Below are 11018 nucleotides of genomic sequence, written 5' to 3' on the forward strand. Positions count from 1 at the left end.
GGTCAATCAGTGTTGCTTCCTAAGTGGACAGTTTGATTTCACAGACGTTTGATTTACTTGGAGTTATATCGTGTTGTTTAAGTGTCTCCTTTATTTTTTTGAGCAATATATTTGTAGTGTCGTATATTATTATTATTATTATTTTTAAAGATTTTATTGGGTCTAGTTGCATTTATTTGATAGTTAATTGACAGGAAATTGGGTAATGAGAGAAGGGGGAAGACATGCAGCAAAGGTCACCAAGGTCGGGAATCGAACCTGCGACAGCTGCATCGAGGACTAAGGCCTCCATATGTGGGTTGTGCTTAACCCCTGCGCCACCACAGCCCAACCAGTGTCGTGTATTTTGTGATGACCTTAACCATTTCCTTGGATTCTGTCTTTTTAGGACCTGATGTACCAAACGCTAATGAAATGGAGCAACGCTGTAAGTTATAGTTCCCTTCTTTAAATATGGTGTCATGATGGAATTAAATTCTCCATCAAACTTTTTCCAGCGTGTTCCTGAACTCGAGTGTCTGGATGAGCGGCTGGTGTGTGTGGCGCTCTCTGGAGCCTCCCTAAACCTCATCATGGCCGCCGTAAAATCAGTGACAAACATCTCCGCAGTTGTTAGCTTCCTGCCGCTAGCCAACAGGGTGAGACAGCAAAAACAGGCATTTTTAAAAAACGTTTTTACTTAATTCATCAGAACAGCTTAGATTTATTTCAGCATTAAAAGAAACATCTTTTATTTTTGCTACTTTATTTATGTAGTTGTGCATCGAGATGGCTGAATCCAGAGGAGTAGAGCAGGTGGTGGAGAGGTTTGGACGTTCGCCAGAAGACTGGTACGACCTGCCATTTTATATGAAAACAATGTTACATTCCTGATGGAAATTAGTTTGCAACGTTCATCAACTTACTAGTTTCATCTTTTTTCTCTCACTACAGGAATAGTGAAGTTCAGAGTGTTGAATCGTGAGTATTTTATCCAAGAAAGCAGGAGAAATGATGACCGACGTGACGTCACTAAGAGTTTTTAAAGTTTTTCACATTCATGTTTTACATTAACATATCTATAGAGAGTTTGAAGTCTTTCTGTTTTAATACGCCGTTTCTTTATTTAAAGCAGGCCTATTATGCAAAACTCACATTTTGCACACTTTTTGTGCTTCCATTTGACTTTTATTCCGGTTCTAAAAACGGTCTAGGCACTTTAAGGTAAAATAAACTTGTTTTTGGCAAGTTTTTGGAGTCTGGAAAATGAGCTGCTTCAAAAATCTCCCCATTGCTCAGTTACCTAGCAACCCCAGCCAAGCAAAGCCCGTTACCTAGCAACCAAAGTAGAACTCCTCCACATTTTTTTTCAGCTGGTTTTACCACTGAATACACTGTACAATGGCTGCTGGGGAAGGCGAGTGTTTTGTTGTTGGCTTAACGTGCTGCATTTTTGTTGGTTGTGCAGGAGGCTCCGCTTCTGCTTATCAAAGATGTATGGTTATGTAATTGCGCATCTGTTTCACCTGCAAGTGTAAAATTCTAAAACATCTCGGGCAGAACTGATCAGAATAAAATCTTATTATCCAAGAATGATTTTGTGCATCAAATGTAATGAACATGTTTTGTATAGGCCATAGATCCATCCTAACCTGTTCAAGGAAGGAAGCATTAAAACTTCTTTCTACATTCAACACGTTATTTACTTTATCAGTAAAGATTTTTAAAAAATATATAATCCAATTTCCTCTTTTAATTTCAGTGTGAAGAGCCTAAAGCAGCGTCTCAAAGACTCAGGCGAAACAAAAATGGATCTCGAACACAACACCGAAGACACCAATGACAAGAATCCAGCAACAACAAATGAACCACAACCTCCTTCGTCTGATTCTCCCGTTAAAACCAAACCTCCCGTCCAAGAAGACACAAATCTTCCAAACAGTGCTCCATCGACAGAGGAATTAACTGCCGATGGATCTGGGACAAAGATGGAGATTGGTGCGACAGAAAATGAAAACGTGCTGTCCAACGTTTCAGAAAAACAGCCTGACGTTTGTGGAAAAGCTCAAGAATCTGCAGTGGTGCCGAGAGACAAAACCGAGACCGAGGACAAGAAGCAACAAGCAAAAACTGATAAGAGTGAAAATGCTGCTAAATCTAAAGTTGGAAAGGCTGAAGATGAAAAGCCTCCACCTGCTAAACCAACGAAGACTCTGATATCAACCCCCACGGTTAAGCCGTGTAAACCTTTAACTAATCCTCAAACCGCTGTGAAGGCGCCGTCACAGCTCCAGAAACGCATAAACCCAAAACCAACGTCGTCTGCTGAAAACCCGGAGACCAAAACTGACATTTCAGGAAACTCGGGTAGTTCTGGTTGGTGTTTGTTTGCCTAAATAAACTAAACTGTTCGGGCTGGACAGTGTACTTGTCTCATAAATTGATTATTTTTGTTTGTTTTTAAATATCAGAAAGTAAACCTGGTGGTGTGACATTTCCTGTTTTATCCTCAGTTTTCTCTCCCTGCCGTTGATGTTTATTTTTAAGCAGTTACAAGACAAAGTGGCTGAAGTTTTAACTGCCATTTACTTAAACAGGGTGTTGCTAGGCAACCACGAGTAAGTGAGCAGGTTGTTGCTAGGCAACCAAAGAGGTAACTTTGCTTACAGTTTTTTTTTTCTTCAGCCTAAACCTCCAGGAAACCGTGCGGTTCTGGATCCGGAGTTCAGTGAAACTACTGAATAATCTATTGATGTTGATTATTGATTTATTGTCCAGACCTGTGATTAAATGTTTTTTTTATGTGTTTCACGATTTTGATTTCGGCCTCTTAAGTGAAATTCTCCTGATCCATTAAATTGACGTCTTTGTTTTAAATGTAGCTGCTGTGAAGAATCCTGCATCTAAAGTTCCAGCAGCTTCAGCTGAAATTGACCCAAACACGAAATCCTCGACAACGGCAGCAAAGTCGGAGCCACTTGGAGCAGCGGCGGCGGCAGCGGCGATGTCGACCCAATCGTTTCCTTTGACCCCCGGAGAGAAGCTGCACCATTTCCTGCCGCCATTTAAACTCAGTGAGACACGAACGGCGTGTAGAGACCAAAAATGTCCTCCTCAGGTTCTGGTTTTCATTTATTTACCGATCTCTGTTTCTTCTTCTCAGGTCAGCTTGACATAAACACCATCTTGTCTCCAACGGTAAGTTTTCTTTCTGCAGTTCGTGGATTTTATGCATCAGGAATGTTTGAATTTCAATAAAGCTGAATGTTTGATTTCTGTATAAAGTCCTTGGCATTCAAACTGTGCAGTTTGGTAATAAAGCTCAATCTAACGTTTGATTGAAAACCTTATTTACAGTTGAAATTAGACATTTAAGGATAATAAAAAGACATTTATTTCTCAATGTCTGAAGTTAAATTGGATCAAACTTCTCTTAAGTTTGATCCAATTTAAGAGAAGTTGGATCAAACCATTAGTTTGTAACATTACAAACTAATGGTTTGTAATGTTACAAACCATTACAAAATGGTTTGTAACATTTACCAGAATTATTTCTATTTACTAAATGCCAGAAAACATAGCGGGAATTTTTTTTAGAGATTTATTTATTTATTTTTAACCGTCTCTGACCTTTGGGCGTACAGTGTGTGAAAGACATTTTAAAACATAATATTTTGCCATATTTTAATTTATTCCTGCTGTATAATATAAAATACAATACGACATTAAGTGTTAAAAGATATTACATAATGGTGAATAGTTAATTTTTTTAGTTTGTTTTGATCTCCAAAGTTTGAAAACTCACCTTGATGTAACGTTTGAAGATACAAACCCTGCAGCTACGTTTTAGCTTCTAAATTTGAAACTCGAATTTGGATTTTAAATTTCTTGTCAGAATTTTGATGCTTAATTTGCAAAAAGAAACTTTTGTATTCTATTTTTGCACACGGTTTTTGGTCGTTTTATCGTGCGCCAGCCTTCCCATAGCATTATTTTTGTTCTGAACGTTAATAATTCGTCTGCCCTGCAGATCTTCTCTCTCCACATCACCCTGGTCGTCACCAACCTGCCTCGGTGGTTCGACGGCTCCTACGCCGAAACCGAAATCATCAACGTCCTTCAGAAGTGTGGAGTTCAGTGCGACGAAAATGAAATCTTCGTCGTTCCCCAGTCGCAAATGGTCGGCACCGAGCTCTGCTGAGGCTCTGCTTGCTGCTGCTGTTGGAGATTTTTAAATTTCCTGCTCTGCTTTCAGGCTTTCCTCATCATGCCGAGGGCGGCGGAGGTGCAGCATTTGTTCAGAGCGACGCCATGGAGGGAGCTTTTCTTCAAAGGACGAAGACTTGGATTTCATGTTGTCACCAGCTCCACACCAATGACTCTGGTGAGTTTTTCTTACTGGCATTTGTTTAGAAGGCACAAAATAACCATTTATTGTGTTTGCAAACGAAAATATTTTGATTCAAGCGTGTTTTGTTTTCCTTTTTCAGTTTCGGTTTTATCGATATTTGATGTCTTTTACCGATTTTGTAAGTATTGGACCGACTTTCTCTTTTTTTCTTAATATTTATGGTTGTCACATTAAATTTTACACAAATTTTAACAGACAAAGAATCCAAATAAAACTGTATGCAACACGCTTTATGCTGTTTAAATGCACAGATGCATTGCAGTGAAACACATGTATTTGTTTGCCCTCTTTCCAGCCGACATGTCGGATGAAATTGGACACAAAAAACGTGCTTTACTTCCCCAACATTTCAGCAAGTGAAGCCAGAGACCTGAGGGACGCGCTGAGGAAAATCGGCAGCTTTGTAAACTACCTGCCTCTGCTCAACAGGGTAAAAACACTTTAAAACTCGGGGAGACGAAGCTGCTCCGTGCTAATCTGTTGTCATGTTCCAGGTTTTTGTTCACTGTGAAACCCCGGAGGACGCCGATCGACTCGAAGCTTGGTACAGCTACTGGAGATGGAGCCGATCGCACGGCGCTCAGCAGACGGGTGAGACAGAAACACTGAAGCTTCTGCTGCCAGAGCGTCAGGATGCGGCGGCAGTCGCTCTGTAGCAAACGGATAAAACACTGTAAAAACAAACCTTGTGGACCAACGATCAGGACTTTAACATCAGCAGGCTTTGGTGGAGCTGATGTGAGAATAGATAATTTTTTTTGTTTGTGCAGCGCTCAGCGGATCAGCTCATGCTTTGCAAATCTGGGAGAATATCTCGATTGAAACCGGCGTCCCGCGAACAGCAGGCGCCGTTCCAGAGGGAACCAAGGCGCCTTTTTGGATGACCGTGAAGGAAAGTCCTTATGTTGTTCACACTGCGTCTCCTTTCTTCAAGGTCCCAGGTAAGATGAGTACAGAGAAGCCAAATGTAGCTGAAACACAAAACGTGACTGTTGAGGTGTTTAAACCACCAATTGGCTTATTGATCTGATCAGATTGGTGTTCAAGCACCAAGAATTCGCTCCCAGATGGATTTGAGAACAACTTCATGTCTGATTTTTCTGTACTTACAACCGACACACTAACCAATGCTGATGTTTGATCATTTTACGCATGAATATTTATTGTAATCTGCCTTTTTGTCACTCCCAGCTTTTCAGACAGTCGACAGGAAGACCTGTGCCAGGGTACGTTTTTATTCCTGCACTTGTATATTAATCCTATTAATTGGCATTCAGCGTAAAATTCGATTTCCTAAAACATTTTTCTAATTAATTGAAAGCTACTCTATTGCTTGCTAAGGTGTCTAAGTTTTCAAGCCTGTTCCAATTTTCAATAAATAAAAGTTTATTTAAATTTTTTTCCTGTAGATTTCTGAGCGAGATTTAAAGTTTGCAGGCATCATGTTGACCGGTTTACCAAACGGAAGCTACACACACGAGGAGGTGGCTATGCTTGTGTGGAGGCATTTTCCCAAACAGGACCTTCACACACTGTACAACAATGTTGTGGTTTTACCGCTGCAGAGGAGGGTAAAGGCCAAATTCAGCAGAGTCTTATCACTTTTTCCTTGATCCAAGATGTTTTTAGTTGTGTGTACAGCTTGTCATGACTCTTCATATCTCTTCATTTGCAGGCTTTTGTGATTTTCAGCAGCAGCTGTGCTTGCATAAGATTTCTTAGAGATCGAAACAGGAAACGAGTTTATTTCAAAGGCTTCATTCCAAACATCCATTTGCTGTTGGAGGATCTCGGCCTTGGGTCCAGTGAGGTATGGGAGTTGCAGTACACAACTGGCTCTTTTCCATCAGTAACTTTTGTTTACTTATATTTGACTTTGAGTACTTACTTTATACTTTGTGTAAAGCTCTGGCTTATGTTGAGGACATCATGAAAGTAACATGAATGCATGTTACTCGCCGTCCTTCGCCACGCTGTCACAGTAGATGTTCAATCTCTGTTAACTAAATCAGACCTGGAGATGAAGTTGTTACTAATTTAGTAAAGTGAACCACAGCAAAGCGGAAAATAACGCAGAAAAAAACCAACTCAAAACCACTTTTTTCTTGATCTCCGTCAGCTACGCTACACAGAGACTGATAGCAACTGGCAACAACGGCTCTATGTTTTACGATTCTACGCCAAAAAAAAAAACCCACTCAAACATTTCCCACTCAAAGAACAGAACATTCAGCCCATTACAGTTTGTTTTCAGGCTTGACGTTTATTTTGCAATTATTAATAAGTGATCGTTGTGGTAGATTAGCATACCACTGCTATTAGCTAAGCTAACACTACGGAGGCTAATTAGCTACCTGCTCTACTGATGATCTGTCAGAGTTGGTGTTTAGGTCACATTTTTTTAACACGACGAGTCCCACAGCACATCTACTTGTTATGGTTGTCAAGCTAGCATAACTGAACTACTCCCTCCCTATTTTTTTACTTAATTAAAACTTTTTCCTGACCTGATCTAGTTGTCGTTTTGTTGACAATTAGTAGCAAAGCATTGCGTCTGTTTCCCTTTTATATATCAGGCGTACATTTAGGATTTACGGCTAAAATCAATGCTAGTCATCGTTAGCCAGCAGCTTTTTGCCCTCCAGCAGGAAAATGGAGGCATGACGTCACACTGCCACGGGTCCATAAGTAAATATAATTAACTTAATATTAATGTTGTTTCAGGAATCCATGTTCAGAGCTTTGATGAAATGGAGCAATATTGTGAGTGAATTTTCACTTTTTTAAATATTTTGCCATGTAAAATCTGCTACGACTTTAAATTACAACCAAAAGATGTTCTTTTTTCCCCCCAGCATGTTCCAGACCTGACGTCTTTGGGGGAGCGGCTGCTCGTCGTGGAGGCTTCAGGGACAAACGAGCATGTCACCATGATGGTTATGAAAGAAGTGGCAAGCATCGCTACTTTTGCTAGCTTCCTGCCGCTTTCCAACAGGGTATGACAAAAATAAAGAAACACTTGGCAGTTTTCTGTGTTTTATGTATTTTCTTTTTTCAATCCGGTTTGCTTATGATTTTGAGAAAATCCATGTTTTGACTCATTTCTCCAACTGGAATTGAATTTCCATGTTGTTGGTTTTAAAAAAATGCAGCAAATTTAAATAAAATGTGTATTTTCTTTTTTTTTTTTTACAACACAAATTAAACAAATGTATTTGTTAGGATGTAACAAAATTGTAAAGGTCATGCCAAAGTGTCAGTAAAGTTAAGGTCGTTTTTGTTCATAGACTAATGATTAATTTTCCGCTTGCTTTTGTTTGCCACTCCTGTCGATTCACGTCAGATTTACGTTGAGATGGCCGAGTCCAGCGGGGTCAGAAAAGTGGTGGAGAAGTTGTCTGTTCGCAAATTATCTCAACAGCATGAAGCTTGGTAAGTGTGTGAACTTAGAAGTTAATGATTGAATAAAAATATAAATGAATGGAGTTTTTAGATTGTGTAAAAAAAGCTTAACTGTTGGTTTTTTTCTCCATTTTTTAGGAAGCTGGTTGGACGTGTTGAAAGGTGAGCATTTCTTTTGACTTCCAGCATGACGCAGTATTTGAGTTCAATGAGTTAAAGGGGACCTACTATTCAAAATCCAAATTTTTCAAATATTTGTACCTCCTTTTGGGTCTCTACTGCTTCTAAGAGCTTAGGGGAAAAAAACACACAGCCGCTATTTTGGGAATAAGTTTGTTTTTTGTTGTTTAGAAAATGAGCTGTTTCAAAAAAATCTCCTGATTGCACCGTTACCTAGCAACCGCAGACAAGCCCAGTCTGTCACCTAGCAACCAAAGTGGAGCTCCAGCAGATTTGGTCGTCTGGTTTTACCTCAGCTGTACAATGGCTGCTGAACAAGAAATGTGGTTTGTTGTTGACCTGCCATCCAGAAACCACTTGCTGCATTTTTGTTGGTTGTGTAAGGAGGCTCCACTTCTGCTTTTCAAAGATGCACGGTTATATAATTGTGCATCGGTTTGCAGCGGGTGAGAGTGCAAATCTTGAGCTGGGTAGTGTGGCCAATAGCCGCTTATTTGGATTTAAAGTGACAAGATGCCCCAAAACCGTTCAAAATGGTCAGAACTGAGCTGACTGAAATCTCCTTATCTACAAATTATTTTTGTGCAAAAAAGTGTTATAATCATGTTTCATAAAGACATATCCTAGCCTGTTTAAGGAAGCATAATTGATCATCTTTAATATTTGTTTTCCCTAACATTTGTCTGCTTTTATTACAGTTTGTTGAGCCGAAAAGAGCGACTGAAGGACTGTGAGAAAATTGGAGTGAACCTTGAACTCGGCACCATGAGTGTCAAGCCTGAGGTCGCACCACTGAAGACGGTGGACAAGAAATCTGCAACATGCGATCCTCTGCCAGAGAGAAGCCTGACCACATCTCACAGAGGAACAGGATTCCTTCAGGTAGACTGAAATACTTTGAACTAAAAACGGCACAAACTTCAACAAAGCCTTAATAAATAAATGTCCATTCAGATCTCCACTGACAAAATTATATTTAGTTGGAAAGGTTATTAATCTTTCATATATTTTCCTGTAGATTTCCAGTGGAAGCAGCAGCAGCTTTAAAAGTTCCTCTTCCTCCAAGCCAACCACAAAAGAAATGAAAATCTTTCATTCATCGTCTGCAACTAGAGATATCCCGAAGTCTAATAAAGACGACAGGAGCTCTGCCTCATCAACTGGAAAAAGCAGCTTGAAGCCTAGCGCCACGTCTTTGTCGTTAAAAACACAAAAAGACGCACCTGAGTCTATGAAACCCCAAACTAATCAGTCATCTTCTGCAGGCAGCAGTGAAATCTTTCCTTCCTCTTCGTCAAAGACTTTTAAGTCTTTAGCATCTTTAAATGACAAAGATCAGCAGAGCAAGAGAGATGCTCCTCTCAGAGCATCTCAAACATCATCCACATCCTCAACTCGAAGCACCAGTTCAGCTGCAACATCTGCAGAAACTCACCAGCCGGATAAACATGGAGCTGCACCTACTGCTGCCGCAGTGGCAAAGGCTGACCACAAGGTGTCAGCAGAGAGCGGCACTGCAAAATCTCAGTTGGGCCCAAGAGTGGCAACGTCAAATTTGAACCAAGACTGTTTTAAAGCTGAAACACTCAAAGAGGGAACTGAAAGCAAAGAAAAACAGAAGAATAATGTGAGGAGTCCTGTGAAGGAAGGAAATTACCCTCTTGATTCAAAACATATTGCTACCAAAGAGCTTTTGGTTGCAGTTAAAGGGGAAAATCTTCTGGGAAAAGACGAGGATTCAAAAGTAAAATTAGACCAGAGGATGAAAACTTCTAGCGGTGAAAAGGGAGAGACTTTACCAATAAAACAGGAAAGCTCGGATAACAAGTATGAGACAAAAATAAAAGAAAGCAGTTCAGAAACTGGAGAGAAGACGGTTTGTAAGGACTCTGTTCCTGATGAATCTCCCATACATACGTTTATTAGGAAAACTGACAGAGGAGCCAATCAAGATGAAACAAATCAAGACAAACTGGCCACTGTTGTACCAACAATCAGTCAATCAGGGAAAGATGCTCATGCTGAACAAAAAGAGATTAGAAAGGATGGCCTGGGAGCTTCTGTTCAAGAAGAAAAACCTTTGGTCGAAGACGAAGGTTTGGCAGTAAAACCAGACAACAAAACCAGAGAGTCTGAATCTGAAGATGGAGAAAATCGTGCAAAAGTACAGAGTTTGGATAAACAACCTGAGACGCGATCAAAAGACATCAGTGCAGAGATGAAGACAGAGGAAATGGTTTGTAAGGACTCTGTTCAACATAAATCTGGCTTAAGAAGATCTTTCAGACTAACTACTAGATTAGCCAATCAAGACGAAACAAATGAAAACAAAGCAGCCAGAGGAGGAAAACTAACTCAGACCGACTCTTCGGTTGAAAGAAAAGAAGATAAGACTCCAGCAAGAAGGAGAAAAACCTCTGCCGGGTATTGTCTACAACAAAATGAAGAGAAAGTGTCTCCTAAAAACGTCACTTCGATGACTTGCAACTCCAGAGAGACTCAAGAGGAGGAAAAAGAAGCTGCAACGCCCAGAAGAAGAGGTCGACCCAAGAAGAAAGTCAGACCGGATCCGAGTGAGTAAACAGGGCTCCATCTGATAGAATCACTGAAACATGATGAAACCAGGTCAACTTATTATCTTCTGCTGCTGTATAATGGCTGCTGGAAAAGATAAGTGTTTTGTTGTTGACTCACCATCCAGAAACCACTTGGTGCAAAAAAAGGAATATCAGTAAAGAGCAGTAATAAGAGAGCTATGTTTTACCCAGCAAGTTTAGAGTTTGTATTTCTTTGTTAGCACCTTTCTGTTCCATCGTTCTGTTTTGTTGAAATGGTCACAGCGGCAGCCAGTTTACATGAAGCAGTTCATTGTGCAGGAGGCTCCACTTCTGCTTTTCAGAGTTGTACAGTTGTATAATTGCGCATCTGTGTGCAGCAATTTTCAGGTGTGAGTGTGAACATTGAGTTGGGGGCGTGGCCAGCAGCAGCTTATTTGTATTTAAAGTGACAAGACGTCCTAAAACAGCTCAATGTAGGCTGAACTGAG

The 11018-nt window shown here is 40.3% G+C and overlaps 1 protein-coding gene across 2 annotated transcripts; it reads left to right on the top strand.

The window, feature by feature from the left end:
• The first annotated feature begins 286 nt into the window (after positions 1 to 286).
• On the top strand, positions 287 to 10706 carry LOC103461109 (uncharacterized). Of its 2 annotated transcripts, none has more exons than XM_008403441.2 (22): positions 287 to 427; positions 498 to 638; positions 757 to 830; positions 934 to 960; positions 1742 to 2355; positions 2862 to 3053; positions 3143 to 3177; positions 4010 to 4159; positions 4235 to 4363; positions 4470 to 4508; positions 4686 to 4820; positions 4885 to 4981; positions 5161 to 5331; positions 5582 to 5616; positions 5800 to 5961; positions 6066 to 6200; positions 7115 to 7153; positions 7246 to 7386; positions 7734 to 7822; positions 7931 to 7954; positions 8671 to 8854; positions 8991 to 10706. In XM_008403441.2, the coding sequence occupies exons 1-22, from the start codon at positions 395 to 397 to the stop codon at positions 10551 to 10553; spliced, it is 4209 nt and encodes a 1402-aa protein (XP_008401663.1). In that variant the 5' UTR covers positions 287 to 394; the 3' UTR covers positions 10554 to 10706. The 2 variants fall into 2 exon arrangements, with proteins under 2 accessions (XP_008401663.1, XP_008401664.1); XM_008403442.2 differs by having other exon boundaries at positions 1742 to 2346.
• Positions 10707 to 11018: the final 312 nt, after the last annotated feature.

The sequence above is a fragment of the Poecilia reticulata genome, unplaced genomic scaffold (genome assembly GCF_000633615.1).
Source record: "Poecilia reticulata strain Guanapo unplaced genomic scaffold, Guppy_female_1.0+MT scaffold_609, whole genome shotgun sequence".
NCBI classification, from domain to species: Eukaryota; Metazoa; Chordata; class Actinopteri; order Cyprinodontiformes; family Poeciliidae; genus Poecilia; species Poecilia reticulata.